The 21,025-nt window shown below is 35.2% G+C and overlaps 1 protein-coding gene across 6 annotated transcripts in view; it reads right to left on the bottom strand.

The window, feature by feature from the left end:
- LOC136042865 (forkhead box protein O-like) overlaps positions 1-21,025 on the bottom strand; it is a 135,167-nt gene that overhangs the window by 107,205 nt on the left and 6,937 nt on the right. For 4 of the 6 annotated variants that reach the window (XM_065727803.1, XM_065727815.1, XM_065727799.1 and 1 more), the window contains exon 2: positions 16,421-16,849. In XM_065727803.1, the coding sequence (XP_065583875.1) occupies positions 16,421-16,849 (429 nt within the window). Of the gene's footprint in view, positions 1-16,420; positions 16,850-18,267; positions 18,326-21,025 lie in introns of those variants that run through there. The other 2 variants (XM_065727822.1, XM_065727820.1) reach the window with 1 other exon arrangement.

The raw sequence follows: 21,025 nt of genomic DNA, 5'->3' as shown, positions 1-21,025 counted from the left end.
CATTTGGTTAAACTTAGCAGAAAAATCAGTCGAAAAATCTAATAACTATTCCTTTGAAGACGACCCAATTCCCAGAGTTCCCCAGAGAAGGGCAGCAAGTTATGAACCTTGCCCATTGTTTACATAAAGTATTGGTTATTGGGAAATATACAGATGTTTTCAGGGGCGATTTTTCTGGCAGGGAGGGGTTGGGGGGATAAATTTTAAGCTTTGAACACATATAGTATTTGCAGTTTTTAAATTTTACCAACATTATACGGATTCATGAGTTAATAATTTGGGTCTCCTGTTATTCCAGAATTCAGTTTATTTGACAAATTTCTTATATTACTTACTCGCGATTTCGAAGTCTCTTTTGTAAAAATTTTTACTACGAGTTGTCAACTCCTCAATAAATTATTCACGATTCTGGGGACCCCGCATGCCCGCGCATTTTATTGCGGTCTGTTGGATCCGTAATTGAGAATCAAAGGTCGTTGCTCATAAATTAAACATTTAAAACACGTTCTTTGCGAATAACTAGACCTTCATATCCCTTAAGCTTTAGCGCGGTCTTAAAAGGTTAACTTGGTGTAAAGAAATACGGGCGTATCCAGGATATTTGATAAAGTAAGACGAGAACAAGAGTATTCAGAGGATAGAGGGGGGAGGGATGCTTGAGTCTTATCCTCAACAAATGATCTTTGAAAAAATCCTGTTGTGTTTATACTATTTGCTAAGTCGAATATCCATTCCCGTACAATATTTCTGCCCCTCACTCTGTTTTGAATATTGAGGTAGACGAAAAAAATATGAAAAAACGACATTGTTCAAAATACGATAGCGCATAAAACATTCTATTTTGGATTTCAAATCTGGGTAGAAAGAAAAAAATAATAAAACGTCATTCAGCTTAAGATATTTTAGAATCATAATTTGCCATAACTACCAATGTTATTATGTTTTCCCATTATTCTAACTCTAACTATGAAAAAGAACAGAGATACTGATATAGATTTAACCGATATAAAAGGGGGTAAAAAGGGTCATGGGTACGAACACCACCAGAAAATTGTTCCTGGGGGGGGGGCAAGTACCACCAGAATTTTGCATTTACCAGGACTTGAAAGAGAGTATTTCTCATCTTCCGTTTTGGTATATTTTCTAAATATCTTCTTGGTTCCAAGAGGGAGGGTGGCATCGCCCTCAACCCCTTCCTGGTAGTGCCTATGACCTCAACAGTAGATTTTTGTCTTATTTGGCATCATAATCATCAACTAAAGCGAAGTGCATTTAAATCGGATTGTCTTTATTCTAGTTATCTAATAAACAAGTAACACTACTATTTGTTTACAAAATTAGGTAATTAATTCCTAGATAAACCACAGCAAATTTTTGATCGTAATTATTTTTGTTTTATCTTATCTTTAGACATTCGGTAATTTATTTTGCAAAGTCAATGCGAAGTCAAACCGCCTTGAATTGACAAATTTTTAACGTAACAGAAGGAGCAAGAATAATAGCCCCGTTTTTTTCTTTTTTCTACGGCAACTGCCCCTCATAGTCACGGTTGTTACATCATCTCTTATTATACTAGCCCAAATGGCCAAAATCATCAGCCCTAAATAGCAAAATTGGGCTAAATTTACCCATTTCTTTTCTAGCTAAATTCAAACCACTGCGGTAGATATTTATAATTTCTTTAGCCAAATTCATTTTTTTTTCAGGCCTATTTGGTGAAAACTAGGCTTACCCTAGCAACAAGGTCAGGGCAAGCCTTCACGTTTTCGATTACTATCCCAAAGCAGGAGTATAAGATGTCTCCATTACTTTTCAGTCTTGAAAGCCAGGACCTTACACAGGCACATAGGAAATTTAGAAATTCAACAACAACAAATTAATTTGTATTATCAACATGTTGAAAAATAAATTTATTTATTACTTCTTGATGGATTAGTTTTCCGCATGGCCTTCAAAAATCGTGTACAGCTTTTTGTGTCTTATGGATATCCTGCGGAAGTTTATCAGGGGGGGGGAGCATGGCCAGATTTGCATAAACATGAAAACTGTATCAATAATATTGCAAAAAATGGATGAAAACATATGAATAAGTGCCCTCTTGCATGCAATGAGTACCATCTACTTATTCTTTAGATCGAAATTGCAGCATTTTAATTACCCAAATTTTGCTTGGAATTTTTTTTTTTACTGAAGATTAATTGTTTCTAATACTCAATTTGGAAGCTTAGAAAGGATCATTCTGATAGAAATAATACATAGGTCACAACCTTGCTAACTCCTACCATTTTTTGCATTTATTTTAACTGTTTTATAATCCAATTCTACAATTTTGGTATGACATTACATTTTGGGCATAATTTTGCAAAAAAAATACTTCCGTCCCTTAGCTTGTACAAAGACATGTCTGATAATCAGCATATCACAAAAGCAACCTTCTAATTATGAATAAATAAATTGAATTTATATTACTCGAGTAGCGGTGTAATTTTACCAGTAAAATCCCCATCTATTCTCTAGCTCTTAAAGAGCAACCTATATCAATCAAAACGTAGTTGAGAATTTACATAAATATTAGGCCTTTTTGTATAGCCTTAGTCGACATAATGACCTTTAAAGAAACTGAGGATGAAATGCGTTAACGCTTTCCATATGTGCACACATACCTTGCAACAACGGATAACAGTTTCATTCCAGGTGTTTCTGCAACAAAGCTCTACCCCAGTATACGAAGTAACGGGGTAGAACAACCCTTCAAACGCACCCTTTGAAGCCAATCAAAAAATCTATTAGTCTCAGACACGGCCTGGGGATGGCTGGTGGATTATCTCTTACCATATGTGACCTCGAATGCAGAAACCCTCTCGTCTCATTATATTGTGTAACTTGAGTGGGTCAGAAGACAAGAGGGTAAAAAATGACTGAGAAAGAATGTTCATGCACAACTGGGGGTGACGATAAACCAGACAATTTATGAATTTCACAGCCACACTAAAATACCAATTTCTCACGGAGAAACCAAGTAGCCAAGCATATTGAACATACGTTTAAAGAGCAGCGTGTTTAGCCTACAAATGCAGTCCGTGTTAGGATCCTTCTGTCCATCTCTAAGAGTTGAACTTCCCACACCATAAATGGGGACCGAGCTTCGTTTGGCCGAATTCCACTGATAAAAAGTGCCCCCTCTTAGTACCTCAACAAATTAGTCTCTCATTCTGCATAGCTTTGGGTCTTCTTCTCCAAAATCAATTCTCCATATAATTTGCCAGGATTTGCTGTCGTGACGAAATCGCTTCCCTTTCCCCATTGAATAAAGTACCTGTTGCAGATTTTGGTTCTGCATTTTTTTCGAAGTTCGGCTCGGAAGCTCTTGCATCAGGTGAAGCTTGAAGCCACGAATTGTGAATACAGTTCTGTTTAACTTTTAAAAGCCTTAATTTTTTTTCCTTAATAAAAGCAGTAAATGTGGACATGACTTAATCTTTAAGAAGTATAAGCTTGTTGTATTGGCATTAGTATAATTATGACAATAAGAACAATGGAAAGAAAATAATGAAGATTTAACTTCATTCTCGATAAAACTAACCATTCAACTTCCAACAAACCTATTTCCCTTTGCTTTAATTAACACCTTTTTCTTTCTCTAAACCCTGTAACTTTAATAGCTATTGTTCTTAAATAACTTAATAGCTACTACAATTGTCATATAGTTACTAGCTATAGTGTTTAATACCACTTGTTCCAAAAATGTTGTTACAAGCTATAGTATAACTCTATAGCTGTAGTAGCCAAAGTTTCTCAGAACTCTATAAAGCGAGAGCATAGGATTTTTGTCTAACTAACAAACTTACACGAAGGATGGTCAGGGTTGACTTGGCCCACCTGAGATTTAATAGAAGAAACTGAATCCATGGAAGGGGTATATTTTGGAAAGTACGGAGAGGGGTTGGCTCCGTTGGATTTTCCCCATTTTTTTTTGGGGGGGGGGGAATGGCTTTCCTCTTTAAGTGACTTTGAGGAGATTCTCTTATCTGCTTCTATAAGCTGTTGAATAATTTTATGATCGTTGCCACAAATTGGATAATCAATTTTATCCCTTGTATCGACTTTGCAAAAAGAAAGGTCTGGAGATAGATAAAATGAAGTTCTATGGGATAAAGAAGAGGGACAACTGTCCCTTCCAGACTTTAGTCCCTCCCAGACCTGAGTTCGCCCCCAGCTGAAATTTAGTTTCTTCCAAAATCTTGTCAAAACTAAGATAAACCTGCATAACTAAAGCATCAACTGAAACAGATTAGTTTTTTTAGTATACATATATCTTCATATCGCTATAAAGTACCTTTATAGTACTAAAAAGTACCTTTTTGGTACCAAATGGCTTATTTTTTTTAAGTTTTTACTGTCATTTTCACTTGATTTGGGAAAATTGGCTCCAACTTTTGGAGCCAATTTTCCAACTTTAGAAAATTGGCTCAAACTCTGTAATTTTTCCGGGTTTTATTCTAGAGCGTACTCAAATCTTTTGAAAACATATCCCTTTCAATACTGAATTACCCTATTCAATGAAGAAAAAAGGTCAGATCAAGCTTGAAATGAAACATTTTTTCTTTTAGTATTTTAAAAGCAATTTAATTGTAGCGTAAATTACCACGTTGAACCAAAATCTTGTACTGGGAACTGGGGCTACTTTGAAACCGACGCCCCAGGAATCTCCTTACCCCTTTCACGATGGTCCTGCGTGGTTATTTGCCCTGCTGTTCTGATGAGTAAAATTACCCAAATCACTAGGTGCTCCATTTTTATTTATTGTTTTTCAAAACTCAAAATCCGCTGTAATTTTCAATGTAATCCCGTAATTTCAAACAATTACATTCAGCATGATTTTAGTAATTTGTAATAATTTAGTAATTAGATTGAGGTATAATTTTGGAGGGCTGAAAATAGAAATTTTTTACTGTTTTAAAAAGTAGATTGAGAGAAAGGGTCAAACTTTAGCGCAAAGAGCGGGGCGTTGAGGAGGGAACAGCCCCTTTCATTTACGGAGTAATTTCTGTTCGTTTTAAGTTTTAATATTGCCCCTTACTTTCAGTTAAAATAAACTTGTTTTTTATTTAATCCCAAAAGGAACAAAAAATGATGATTAAATTCGGTAAAAAAAATGCATCTCATCGAACAAACGATTAAATATTATACATGCAACGACCATAACTACAAATAGAAGTTTATTTGAATTTCATTTGAGAATTCTTCACACATAAAATTCACAAATGCTCTCACCCCATTTTCACCCTTCTAATAATAAAGCCAAGAGGAAATTGAGTTTTTCGCAGGGGTGATTTCGTGAACGCCTAGTCCACTCAAGTTTACATTCTAACGGGACCTCGTCTGACCCAAATATTGAAGCAAAACTGTTATAAATGCAAAAAAAACATCATAATTTGGACAGCCTAGAACTTTTGCATATATTATTAATTAAATAACACATAAAATAAGAGAATTACTAAAAACTGAGATATCGTGTATAATATGCAAATAAAATTCCAAATAACCTTTTCGCAAGTTTTTCTAGGGATAGTGGAGGGGGATGTGTTAAATTATCCTTATGTGGGGTTTCCCCTACTTTTCATTCGTAGTTATGCATAATAACTATGCTATTTTTATGCTTACTCATTTAACTTAGGAAACACAGGAAATGGGGGGGGGGACTCAGGAGCTTAAGTGGCTAGCCAGTGACGCCCTTTAGTAGGGCATGCTCGCAAGGATCCCCAGATTTTTTTAAAATACCTTTTTCGGGGGAGGGGATTTCATGAATAATACCTTTTTTCTGTGTTTTAATGAGAAACTGAAAAAAAAACTACAAATTTGTCCCTCAGATTTGAAAATAAATTACCCACCCACCCCCGAAAAAGAGAAAAAAATTGTTAATTGACGCTACTGGTATCAGCTTCTTATTTAATCTATGGCCTATTTTCCACCCTCACTGTTCTTTTTTCTTTTGTGTGTTTTTTTTTTATTATTGTCATAAAAAAGAAAATGATTTCATACTCGTTCGCTCATACGGATTTGAAAAAAGTTGTTTTCCAAATATGGATTTTAGGGGGAAAATTGATTGAAACTAGCATATCTCACCCTCCACAGTTTAAGAGGTCTATTCCGTATCCACAACAAAAATGTGTTTTTTTTAACAAGTTGAATAGACAGCATACATAAATAAACCAAGCTTAGTAGTTTTAAAAAGATGATGGCCGACCCTCCCCCTTCTAATAGCTCATATAGTCAAACAAGAGCCGATACACCTGGACTACAAGAAGAAGAATATAACACGTTACATAAATTATATCATATGATATCAAAGAAATTCTCATGGAGATAGGTAAGACAATCAGACACGCCGCAGTTAAATTGTGACGATTCTTTATTTTACACAGGAAAGTATAAGTATAAGTTCCAATTTCCTTAAATCCTTTCACTTATCCTCTTCACATTCCATTCAGGGACGACTTGCATTTTGTTCAACCGCAAATAAATTAAAAAAAAAAACAATTTTTACTCATCTTCACATTTATTTCATTATAGTATCGAACCCTGTTCTTCGTAGAGTCTATTGCGTGATATACAATCAGTCAAACTATTATCTATATTCTTAGAAAATCTCTCGGGAAAGCTTTCAACATTTTGTCCTCAGCCTTTCGAAGCGCCCAAGTTTAAGAGACGTACATGAACACGGTCAGTATCGTGGCTTCCAATATTCTATTCTTAATTCGAAGACTTAATCTTCCTAATCTTCCACATTTTTTTAACTGCGAAAATCTCAGGTAAATTAAGCTAACCACTTGATCGATATCTTCATTGCTTTACATCTCTTCATCCTCATTTATTCAGACTCTAAGTGACTTAACATTTATTTTCAAACCTACCCTTGCGCCTTGAACTCTCAGAGGCTCTGAAAATTCACTCATTTGTTATCATCGTCGACATTTTTACATCCACAATTTTTCGGTTTAGTAGTGACTTCAACGCACAGTGGAGCAGTAGATAGGGTCTACACCCAGCTATGTTCCCAAAGTAAGAGGGAGAGACACTTCCGAACATCATCACTTCGAAATCTATAGATCTTTTGCAAAAGCACATTTTTTTACACAAGATATTCCTTAAATATAGTAGTCCCATGTAAAATGTGTACGACTTCGTATTCATTCACCCCCCACCTTGCAATTCATTTAGGACAAACCAATTTAAGTTAATACAAACGCTGTACAACTCGAAACTAAAGAGCAATTTACTCAGACTCTTACAAAATCGGATCTTTCTCAATTCCCCTTGCTCTTTATCAAAACCGATACCTTTCAATAAAACCTAATGCCCGTAATTACTTATAGTATTTTTTGTTCAGTGTAGAAAACATAATTATATTCTTTATCACATATTTCTTAGAATACATCAAAATTTGGCTTAGGAAATATTATCAGAAATATATTTAGGCCCACTAGTCCCTTTCGCTAAAGCTCTGATTGTAGCAGTATATTTAAGTTGTATAGAAAAAAAGAATAAAGAAAAGCTACAATTGCCTTCCGTATTTCTTTGAAGTTCTTGAAATTAACAGAAAGTTCAGTTCTTGAAATTAACAGCAAGTTCAGAGAATTAAAACTAATGAATCTGTATTTCCTTAGAGATTTCCACAAATTCATGGCCAGAAAAATTATTGGGCACACATTCAAGAACAAAAGATAAAAAATGAATTCCTAAATGGTCCAGGGGGAAATGCCAAAGAAATCGTAATGCCAAGCTTCCAAGCGAACAAAGAAATATCTTTCCTTTAAACCTCAAACAAAATTCAATGTTTCTTAATAAAAAAAGAAAGAAAAACTGAGCAGTCAGATTACGAAGGTGGAAGTTAAAACGAATCAAATATTTATGGACTAAACTTCCCCAAAATGTTCCCCAAAACTTGCTGACGAAACCGCCGGAAAAACCATTGCTTACGAGCGTATTCTTGCCTAACTATACTTTTAATCTTTGTTACGAATTTTTTAATTTGAGTTACCACCCATTGAATGCCACCATTACTGCCACAGAATGCCGCCATTACTAAAATTATATTTGCAATAGGACTTTTTACTATGAAATTCACCAAAACTTAAGAAATAGGAAGAAAATACGATTCTGTGATACAAATGAGTGCCATTTAATCAGGGAGGCAAAGATTTGGAAAAAAAATAGCCGTCTCCATGAAATATTGACAAAAATAGCTGATAATAGGAGCAGTAAAATTACTATTTTACTGGCCCAATCGCAATTACTAACAATGTTTACAAACCCAATACCTGCGTAACTATTCAAAATATAGAGGTTCCGTAAAATCACATTACCTCTGATTTTTCATTTATCTAAGCTTACATGATTATGCTGATGAAAAATAAAATTCAAGCTTTATTTTGAAAGAAAAAAATAGTGCACCTATACCATAATCAATTACAGGTTTTTTTTATTAAATATTTTCAACTATATTTCCTTGTCCTAACTTCTCTCTATGTCAGAAGTTAGTGAGGCTCTGGACAGTTCCAGAAACCTCACTTTTGACACGCTATTTTAAGGTGATTTTAAGACTGTCATATTGAAGGATACGCTATTTCGGAAATGTCTCTAAAGTAAGCTATTTAAGAGAGCCTTGCCTCTCCAAATAGCCCTTTTGGAGCTAAAAAAAAGGCATACTGTAGGGAAAAATACAGGTACTGCAGTGATGAATATTGCAAAACTTTTTCTCACAATATTCTGTTCTTATAGATAGAAATATCAGTTCCTATTTTTGAAGTTATACTTGTCTGGCTAAATTAGCAATTTATGCACAAGATATTGTGCATAAAATAATTAGGCAGCGTTCACATGCATGTTTAGATAGAATTCTCTGCCTTAACGAGAATTTGTCATGCTTTCCATGCCAAGTACGTGCTTAGTGATGGAAGTCCATGATTTTTATTTTCATTTCATAAATCCCTATTTTCAAGCTTGTATCCCCCCACCCACCCGGAATGAATTTCTGTGAACGAAGCCAACGTAGTTCCCTTCAGCAAAAAAAAATTTAAACTTTGAAAATACTTTTGTCTAGAAATGCACTAAAAAGTTAGATATATCCCCTGCCACCAGAAACTAAAAAATTTGGATTTTCCGGGTTTTAAAAATTTCAATTTTTCCGATCTTTTTAGTTTTTAGCCTAGTAATTTTTTTTGGACAGGAAATTTATCTTTCTATATTTCAGGCACCAATGTTGCCAATATCACCAGACCATTTAGGATACACTTTGAAGATTTAGTATTTGAAATTCTTAGGTATAGTTGTGCATATGCATAGTTGCGCTAAAACATTCTATTATAATATCATTCTAGTATTATAAACATTCTAATAATATCCCAAGATATTATTTAATATATAAATCGAATTACATAAAAAAAAAACATAAAGAAACCTAGAAACGAAAAATGTCACACTCGCCACATATTAATACAGTACGTGAATGACAAATAATACTTGGTGTCCTTTTTTATAAGGCAGTAAAGAAACTGACCCAGGTTTCCCTAATTAAAGTATTTAATTTATATCACAGTGAGAGCAATTAACAATATCACCAGGTTGCTAAGACAAAAGGAGAATTAATGTTGGTTCCAAAGATTCTTCTACGGATTCTTCCGCGTCAATCTCGATTGATTAAATTTGCTAGCGGTTAGTAGTGATTCGTATAAGAATCTAAGGAAGTACTAAATAAACCAAGATAGAGGACCACGGCTGCCACCGAGTATTTATTCAATATCCCAGGATTCACTTGCGAAAAATTCCCAAGTATAGGATATATATATATATATATATATATATATATATATATATATATATATATATATATATATATATATATATATATATATATATATATATATATATATATATATATATATATTTATACACTAAATATGTTGTTCGTAAGTAACATTTGATATAATTTATTCTTTCAGGGCCGCTATCCCCCAATCTTGGGAAGTCCCAAAGAGTGGCAGCCTTGCAAAGACAAAACCTGAAACAAAAATTGGGAGCTCAATTAACAGGGAGCTAACCTGTAACGGGGAGCTCAAAGAAGTTAGATTTAGGAAACTTCTAGACCTTTTCTTTTCCATTTTCCTTATAAATAAATATCACTTAGAATTTTCAATTTAAGCAATTAAATTGAAGCCGTATTAAATGGCTAGGTTTAGAGGCTCTCAAGCTTTCCGTGTTTCGTTTTTTTAGGGGGGGGAGGCAACGAAACTAACCCGTTGCAATTATAGACGCAGAGAGCCAGAAAACGGGTGGAACATTATCGTGGAGGGCTGATACTAAGTTTATTATTATTAAAGCAAATTGTTTTTTTTGGATTAACAAAAATGCAAGCACATCTAAAAACAAGTAAAAATATAATGTTACTATAACTTGAGGATTTTCAAAACGATTGACTTATCAGAAAAAGAAATTAGACAAAATCAGTTCGCTGATAACCTACGCAGACCAATCGAGACCTGTACGAACCCAAAGGGATGACATATTGGGGGGTGGATTAAAAATAGTACATTTTTAGTCCGCAATATTGGACACGCCTTACCTCAGTTGGTTTAAAGGTAAAGTGACGTTGGACAAAACTTCGGGGAATGTACTCTTAACTCCTCATGTGCGCATGCCGTTCCTTCAGGCACGTACTCACAACTTTTCTTTGGGGTTTGGTATTTTTTGCTACATTCGACATCATTTGAAATTGTGACACACGAGAGAAGCTTGATACATATTACAGCTTTCAAACCTTTGTCCAAAATGTAGAAAATATTTGTCGACTTACACCCCTCCAAAAAAAATTCCACGAGTACCCTTGTCCCAATCAATTCTAATATTGCTCGTACTTTTTCGAAAGCGAGATGTGGCCTACTTTCATAACATATTCTCAGCAATTACGAATTAAATAAATTTTCCTGAAATGAAGCATTTGACCTGCTAAAAGTTACCAAGAATTACCTAAATATACCACCCCTTTTTGTCATACCCCTAAGGCATGGATGCAAGAGGTTATGCGGTATTGCGCTTTCACAGGTTGTTTACTTCACCGACCGCCAGAGTATTGCAATTTTTCCGGGAAATGAAAAAACCGGTTTTTTGGCTGTGCTATAAATTCATTGCCAGCATGAGATAAGGGAATGAAGCTACGTGGATTAAAAAGGTTTTTTAACCCTATTCCTGCAACTGGTGCAGACAGCAAAGAGAAAGGGGGCGGCCATGTCCTAACGAGCTTTTCGAGGCGGGGGGGGACAATACGAAAATTATTTGATAAGTTGACAAAGAAGTGCCTAGAAACTCTTGAAGATTATGCATTTCAAGAGAATGAGGGAGGGAATCAAATTCCCACTCATGCATACAAGCCTTGGGGGGGTCCCTTAAGTTTAGTCCCTTAAGTTACAGTAGAAATTAAGCTCTCGATAAGATAATTAATAATAAATAAGTAAATGTATGAGTAAAAATGCTGTGCAGATAGCCTGTAGATGAAAATTGAAGGCTTAATGAAAATGGCGTGAATTTCCTGAAACCAAAGTTTCTTTTTTACACAACAGTACTGCCTATAAGAAGGACAGAACTCACTGTTTATACTCCTAAAAAAATAACAATGAAAGAACAGTGAGGCTAGGATATGTTAAAGGATTTGGCCCCTCCTCCCGCCTCAAAAAAGAATACACCATCAATATTGGTTGCATGTGAGTGAAGATTACGCGAAGTCCACACTATTGCCAAATTTGCGGATAAAAAGCCAATAATTTTAAATGCTCGCATTTTGGGTTGATTTTAACGTACAGTTGTGCAACAAAAGCACTAAACTGAAATAGCGAAAACTTGAATAAGACATCGTATGTCAACACTGGTTTGTTCGTAACTATTTTCTACTAATATTACGGCTTTGCATCTTTTTTTAGCTTCACTAGACGGAACAACTGTAATTAAAACTGCCGCAATTAAAAACTTTTGTAATTAAAATAAAAACTATTCTACGGTTATCATAACAATTACGATAGTGAGTTGAATGCACACAACTCACAAAATTAAATACATGATGCACCATTGGTTATTTAGCCCCGCAAAATGTTGTTTTTTTCTTTCAAGTATGACTCAAGTTTGAATTGTATATTAACAAGCACTTTCATGTAATTTAACTTCAAATTCTACACATTTTTATCTCAGACCCTCCCTTTAGTCACCAAAGCCCCCACCTGGGAGCATATCTGGCGATTAAAGAAAGCAAAACTCAAAAATGTTAATGTTTTTATCTTGAATATTTTCAAGAATATTTTCACCAGTCTTTTTACCTTTTTTAGGTTACAAAAGAGTATCCTCTCGATCCCTCCCCCTCTATGCCCTTGCTACTATAATTTATCACACCTAATAAGTCGTTTTTGTTTCAGTTTGAACTATTAAATGTCACTTTAGACGCGCCTTTACTTAAAAACCGATCAATTATAAAAATCAGAAATCCCAGACGAGATCAGATATAAGTTGCTAACCCTTTCCTGATAGTGATGGAATCAAACCCCGATGAAGGGGAAAGCATCAATCAATAAAAGTGGGTTCCTATCGTGCAAAGAATTATATATCAGGTCAGTATATGCTATAGCCTAAGGATTTTTTCAAGGACCGTTTCTCATTGGTTAAAACTCTATAACACTGGTAGAACGGTACAATTCTTGATACCAAGTCATGGTGGATGAAGGCTTAAAGCATATAAATCATCTTTTGACGCTTCCTCGGTCGCTCAAAATCATAATGCATTATATACCTTAAATCTTTAGTTATACATTGTACCGTCTCGGTGCCAAAACAGAAGGACAAATCTCAAATTTTCATACCCCCACTGGAGAGTAAAAATAACACATTTAGGCTTTTAGCAAGAGCGAGAAAAAATGTTTTGAGAATTACAATTTAGGTTTATAATCAGGGGTGTAATTTGCTTTGGGACAGGGGGGGGGGGCAATTGCCCCCCCATCTTAAATTTAGCGTATTAAAAATCTGATCAAAACTAAGATAGGCCAACATAATTCAAGCATCCACGAAAACAGATCAGTTTTTTAATATGTATACCTTTACTTCTATGGTACAACACGGCTCATTTTTTTTTTTCAATTGGGCCATTTTCAGTTGACTTGGGAAAATTGGCTTCAACTTAGCCCATCCCCAGGTTTTGATGAAATTAAGTCCCTCTTACTAACGTGTCTTGATTTTGGTCTAGGGCCATAGCATATAAGAATGTATCAGTAAATCTTTGAGCTAGAGGTTCTGAGATATATCGTTTTCTAAATCTTTCCTATGTCCAGTAAAGAAGATTGCCTCACAAGATTGCGACTATAAGAGGAATTTATGTCAGGGAAGGAGAATCTCAAAAACCCAAACAGGAAAATTATACAAAAACGTGAAAGAGTATGAGTAAAACAGGCATCAATAATTCAAGGTGGTACAGGTTTAAAGTACCCTTCCTTCTCTGTGCGTGCTTGAATGGAATATAGCCCTATTGAGGGACTCTCAGAAGCCCGATACTTTACTTTCAAGAAAGGCTTAGATACAACCTATAGTTTTCACCACGATCAGTTTTTATTAGTTCTGTTCTATTGATTAGTGACGTCGAAGCCTTTAGTGATGGCCAAATGTATGATTATCAGCCCTGAATCATTGAACGGGGACGGAAGGGAAACCGTTTAACGCATCTTCTTTATTTATAGTTTCCGTTTAAAACATGACGCGTACAATCCTTTTCCATCTTGCGCAGCCACTCCAATTTGAAACTGTTCGGACGTTTCTAATCATTTTTTTTTTTTGTTAAATAAAATATTTACTTGGCAAGTATGCAGTAGGAAGAACATCAAGCCTCAGCCAAAACCTCCAATTTTTTCCCACTGTTTTCTTTTTTCTTTTATAAATTAGCAGTTTTGAATAAACAGAACAGAACTTTTTTTTAAACAGAACAAGAAAACAAACAAAATGATAAAAGATTAGGGACGGGTTTTCATTCGAACGATATAGATCGGCCTTACATAGACACTAATGCGCAATTATTTTGATTATCCTTATCACCATCGCCAGTTCTAAAATTCCATATTTGTTAGAAGTAGTAAAATGGCAAAATATTGAGGGTTGCATTCAGAGCCGGTATCCAGGATGGGTGCAAAATGACTTTTCAGAGGGATATTAACATATGAATTTGTTAATATTCATTTTTGTTACGTTTTTAAGAGCCAGACAAAAATTTCGAGGGGGTTCAAACCCCCACTCCCCCTGGATACGGTTCCATGGACAGGTGGTTCCATTAAAAGCCGTAGCAGGATAGACAAATAGTTTTTACCAAAAGAAGTTGAATATCTGCACTAAAATAAAACTCAGTACATATTGCTTGAAAAATATTCAATAGTCCGTTTAAAAAGTAAACCAGGGTATGTTATGCCTTCTAGCATATTTCTGAGTTTTGACATACTTCTGAAAGGCAGCCTAATACGTTCTATATCCAATTTTTGACTTCCTAGGTGTACATAATGAGAGAGGTCAACTGGTGCATACATAAAGGGACGTTTAACCGATCTTTGAAGACAATCTTCTCGTTATTTTGCCATTTGTAACTAGATCCACAAGCACCATTCAAAACAATTATTCTGAAAAATCAATGAGAGCTCTCCCCCTCTCTGTAAATATGAAAGTGAGTATCTGTTCTTGCCTAGAAAGGATTATGCTATATACCCCTTAGTTTCAATCTGTAACTGATTTGCACTGCCTTAAGTTTTTACCCTGTCGTGAAATTGCACGGGCAATTTTATGATTTCCGAGTAGTAAATCGAGCATTATAAAATAACTTATAAGCGGGTATTCATAGCAACAGGGCATAACAAATAATTAAGAATCCCCTTGTGTCCTTCACGTGAGTTTTGGCTGTGCAGTGCAGTACAGTACGCTATGGCAATCATTCCAAAACGATTGGAAGAGACCAAATAGGATAAATTGAGACAACTGTGAAATCAGACAACATCAAACCAACATCAACATCAAACCACGCAAAACAAAGAACAATCTTAATCTAGTATTAATCAAATAGTCATAAGAATGGGAAAAAAAGGATGTCAATCCCAAGATATTTACGGGGTTCCCCATAATTTATTATGTTTTCCATACAATTCGTCTATTTTTGGTCTTTCTTTTAAGCAATATCCCTTTCCTCTTCCAAAATCAGTTTATGCATATATATATATATATATATATATATATATATATATATATATATATATATATATATATATATATATATATATATATATATATATATATATATATATATATATATATATATATATATCTATAGGAGGGGGGTTATATCTTACTGTATAGACTTGTGTGCAATAAAAAAGAAAATTATTTTATTGGCCGTACTGAACATTAATACGAAAACAGTGTAGCAAGGGAGCTCCTTGTGTCCGGGTATCCCTCACCCACATTTTTCCAGAATGATATTCTATCCGTTTTATCCAGGACTATCCCAAGTCTAGTCAGCGGCTAAGAACAGTTCCCTCCATCTCTTGTAACAGGTTCTGCCTATAGTACTAACAAATATGAACAATAAATCAACTATTGGTAATATATGGGGGCTGCTTCGATAAATGTTATCTTTATTTGTTCGAGTCAAAATAAGAGCATATCCTGAACTTTAGTTACCAGCCGTTTCAAAACCATAAAAAAAAACCTTAAAGAAGAGAAAAAGAGTCTCAGAAACTGTTTACCAGCCGTTCATCGCTTTTAATTGAATGATAGCTTTACCATAGATTAGCGAAATGTAACTCTTATATTAACCCTTAAAGTACCAAGAACGGTTAAAATGAAATCTGATTGTTTGAACTGGTAAGTGGACACGACCAGTCGACCACATAAGAGAAAAGGACAAAGATCCTCCAGAGCTACTGATGGCGCATAGGACACCAAATCAACGTTCAGTTGCTTGGCCTTGTTTTTTTACAAAGACAAGTAGCAAGCCTGTTACCCAGCCTTGCCGCAGCAGGGATTGACACCTGTACCGCGTATTTCCAAGCAGAGAATCAATTCACTACGCTACCAAAATACGCAGCCATATATACCTTTAAAAAAAAATCAAAAATTTTCAAGTGCAACATGTTTTGTTTGATGTCGCTAGTACTCTCAGAAATGTGTACCGTACCTTAGAAATGAGACATCAAGCATCGACTGGCTTAAAAACCTCGTGACGTTAATCAACAACGTAAAACTTTGTCGGCAACAAGGCCAACATCTTTTGTTACGTTCAGCCAAATGACGCACTGGTACATGTCTATGTACGTTAATCTATGGCTTTACCATATGCAAAGAATCAATAAATTCTTACCTTCCAACCTGCAGAACTATTAGTATCCCCTTTGTCCTTGAAATACAACACATTCGCCACCATCCAATCATAAATTTGCGACAAGGTCAGTCTGTTTTCCGGACTGCTTTGAATAGCTTGTGTTATTAAATCCGCATATGATAAATTACCCCAGGCATTCCGCCGCGATGAATTCTTTTTTGGAGCTGACGGCACCAAATGTGGCTCTACTTGACCCATACCGGCAAGGTTATGTAGGGGTTCGAGCTCTCCAATTGGTTCCAAAGGACGAGCATTATCAAGGTCATTTTGCTCTTCCTTAATATCAAGGAATTCTTCTGGACCTCTCAGAGGCCAGGTGTTGGATCTAGCTCGTTGCTGAGGTTCAAAGTGACCATTCTCAATATCTTGCAATGTCAACGTTGTTGGAATGTTGTGCTCCATTTTGTACTGGAATTCACAAAACAATTAACCTTAAAGTAGTACTTAAGTCAAAGCAAAGCTATTTAGCAATTTGAACAGACAATTATAAGCGCTCATGGAGTTGAAACTTTGGCACTTCTGGAGCTAATGTCTTTGATTCTAGCAGCTATTGGAGCAGAAAAAGAAGCAAGTGAACAAACACCGCATAGTTCATTTAGAAGTATTTCCTTTTTTAAAGAAAAGGGATCGTAACCCATCCGACCAAATTCTAAAAATTCTCGACAAATTAGCTCTCAGAAAGTTGAAAATTCCAACATTTTGTTTAATCTGCGCACTCTATTTATTTATGGCACAAATTACCTGACAAAATGCGTTTTTTTTTGTAATTGGAATTGATTTTGGCGAACAGTTTCTATTCAAGAGTTTGTGCATACTAAAAGTTATGGTACACGTATCTCAGGGGTGTGGGAAAGTGTTCCAGGTAACGATTTTATAAAGAATTCTCCTACAGTTACCCCGTATGGTCCATATCCAAACTAGCGTTTTACTAGGGTCTGGTGATCCATTCAGAATGGGCACAATGTAGTGTACTAATAAAAGACTAAGCTCCTGATAAAGGGTTAAATTACTCATTGTGAGGTGCAAAGGCTCATAATTTGGTAAAATTCTAGATGAGGGCTTTCGTCTATCTTGGGAAACTTCCGAAAATAGTTCTAGAACCTCAGTAGTCCCCCGGGAAGGTATTTTCAATTACCTACCTCCACTCTTTCTTCCTCTAAAGGACGACTACCGTTTACGATCTGTGTTATAAAAGTGAAACCTTGAGATAGATGTACTGCTCAAGTGAGGCACAAGAAAAGTGTTTTGAGCCTCATGCCTTTGCTCAATCTCAATTTATAAGGTTTCAAGATTTGTAATCTATTTCTTAAACCTAAAATGTGGCTGAAAGAATGGGAATTGCATTTTCAAATATTCGAGTCAATGAAAAGGAGACTCAAAACCCAAAGCTGGGGTAAAAATATCTCTTCTCACATTTTAGATCGGTATAGACCTATCATCTATATAATCTTCAAAGTTCTAGAAATAAGAAATGGGTAGAGATACCAGCATCTTGCTAACATCTTCCCAGGGTATTTTTTAGGCCCTGGATTCATTCCTGAAAGTTTGGTTCACCTAGCTCAGCTACATTCTAAGATATCAAGAAGCCCCCTGAACTACTAGAGCTTCACCATACTTTTTTTTTTTTTAATTGTGACATTTAAAAAAATAATTTTACCTAAATGGCAAATTTAGTTAATAAAAATTAACTTTGAAAAAAAGGGATTATGACCAATAATATCGTGAGTAGACAGTTGGGAAACGTAGTTTAATAAATGAAAATAACCTTGGTTTTCTTAGTTGTCTAAAGGCTAAACTATAAAGAAATACCAAATTCTAAAATTTACATAACAATCCCTCAAGCAACGGTAGTAAGTACAATCATCTTTTACAGTTCCATCACTGATAAGAGTTGTGTCCGCAGATTCAGACAACGTTTGTAATTTCTCTTATCGACAATGAAATTGATACAATTCAAAAATAATCGAGATTACATAGTGAGTTATTTCAAAGCGTTTTGTCGATGCGTTTGCGAAAGGCTTCAAAATAAAATAACAGATATAAGCTGCCTTTTTACACAAGATATGAACGTGTGACAAGGCGAAAATAAATTAAACTTGTTTGGCTTCCCTTAGAAAAAGTTTATATGAAACTTAGAACTGGAAATCCAAATTTAAAGTCTAGTATAGAACAAAAATAATTTAATTTTTTGGCCAGATTTGACATCTCTTCAAAACTAATTGACAGATAAGAAGTTGTCCTACTCTAAAGCTGAGTTTTGTAGCTGTTTCACATTGACATTCCCTAACGTAAGCTAATTAACGTAAAAACATAAAATGGTCCATAATGGGTTCACTAAAAATAATCCACCGAGGACCTCCCCCCTCCCTTTTTATGTATGCTCACATTATGCGCATTTCAAGCTTGGCAAATCTTTGTCAAAGTGCCAGAAATGGCACAGTTGAGCGCAAGAGTAAATATCTTTATGCAACAAGAAGCCTTGCTGAAACGTCATAATCGTCTAGAGCCAACTAGGACCCACTATATATAAACTAGCAATGAAGATCAGCTTGTTTTTAACTTCTTTGATATTAGCTTACGAGCCAGCCAGCCCATCAGAGAGCTTCATTATTAATCCTTAGCTATATATATATATATATATATATATAAACTTTCAGAAATTCACGTATAAGAAAATTGTCCATCTCAACTAACAGTAATTAGCAAATCGGACAAATCTTGTTATGAGTGGGTCTGGCGTTAGCTAAATGCTGGGAAATCTGGCTCCCCCTCCATGTAAAATCGCCTTCCCCCTTAAGAAATTATTCCACCAAAAGATTCTCCACCCCCCCCCCCCTCTCGCCAGAAAAACTCCCCCTGAAAACGTCCATTCTCAATAACCAATACTCTATGTAAACATTGGGCAAAGTTCGTAACTTGTAGCCCTTCCCTCGTGGACTGTGGGAGGCACTCAAAGACATAGGTATTAGATTTGTCGACTATGTTGAACAAAATGGCCATCTCAGATTTAATTCGGGTGACTTAGCCAATACTTATTATTAAAGTTAAATCTCATCGTATCTTTAAGGTATTCGTAAATTAGAGTAAATAAGTAAATAAAATCATAATAAATAAAATAAATAAATAAATAAGTAAATAAAATAAGTTTAAAAACATAGAGTAAATAAAATCGTAATTATTCGTAAATAAGAGTTATTTGTCTCCTGTCTGATGAAAAACCGAACAACTGTCCAAGATCTAGACCTAGCCATTTAACGTACAAAAATATTATTTAGGCATTCAAAACTTGCATTAACCTATACTTAGCTATCAAACTTAAGAATGCTCAATCTATTAGACAATATATAAACGCAAAAACGAGTTTTCCCCTCCATAGCCTTTAGACCATCTGAGGTTAAACCCCTAGCAAATACTCCTTCATCCCACCTGTTTAAGAGCTGTTACTTTAGGTATATCCCCAATAAATCCCAAAAGATTACAGATCCTTTCTAATTGTTCCATTTAACAAAACTATCGCAGGAATATCTTTAGGATATGTTCTAGCCATCTAAGCCACTTTTTCGTCATACACATTTTTTAGCGTACATAGACCCCTTTTTCACAAAGAATGGCGATTTTGGCTAATCGCCATTCTTTGGCGAAAACAAAAATGAATTTTTGCTTTAACTACCCCATTGCTTGCAAAACACAAGATCGACTTGGACAATCTTTGCCTTAAGAAAGGATTTTTGTCCACTGCCCCATCCTTGGCCAAACTTGCTAATTTTAATAAACCTATTTTTATTTTATAAAAAGCAAAACAAGTCTTTTCACAATTCTTACTGTTTTGCGTTAGAATCGGAAACTTTGTTTAAAACAGACGAAGTTTTGTATGTCTTCATAGATAATTCAATGGAAAAAAAAGAACTATTTTGCCATGTATCATATGGCTTTACGACAATGTAGTCGGTATCAAACACTTCGTGGTAACAAACTGTAGTAAGGAGCGACCCGGCTCAATAGTAACCAAAACTCTAAAAAATGGAATTTTGATACCAATAGCTACATCAAAAGAATCGCATTTTAATGCTGGTTTTAAATATATAAGTTTCATCAAGTTTAGTCTTACCCATCAAAAGTTACGAGCCTGAGAAAATTTGCGTTATTTTAGAAAATAGGGAGAAACGCCCCCTAAAAGTCATAGAATCTTAACGAAAATCACACCATCAGATTCAGCGTATCAGAGAACCCTACTGTAGAAGTTTCAAGCTCCTATCTACAAAAATGTGGAATTTTGCATTTTTTGCCAGAAGGCAGATCACGGATGCGTGTTTATTTGTTTTTTTGTTTTTTTTTTTCTTTTTCCCAGGGGTGATCGCATCGACCCAGTTGTCCTAGAATTTTGCAAGAGGGCTCATTCTAACGGAAATGAAAAGTTCTAGTGCCCTTTTTAAGTGACCAAAAAAATTGGAGGGCAACTAGGCCCCCTCCCACGCTAATTATTTTCCCAAAGTCAACGGATCAAAATTCTGAGATAGCCATTTTATTCAGCGTAGTCGAAAAACCTTATAACTATGTCTTTGGGGACGACTTACTCCCCCACAG

Source organism: Artemia franciscana, chromosome 2 (assembly GCF_032884065.1).
Source record: "Artemia franciscana chromosome 2, ASM3288406v1, whole genome shotgun sequence".
NCBI classification, from domain to species: Eukaryota; Metazoa; Arthropoda; class Branchiopoda; order Anostraca; family Artemiidae; genus Artemia; species Artemia franciscana.
The sequence above is the reverse complement of the archived record's forward strand: the minus strand, read 5'-3'. Positions and strand labels throughout refer to the sequence as shown.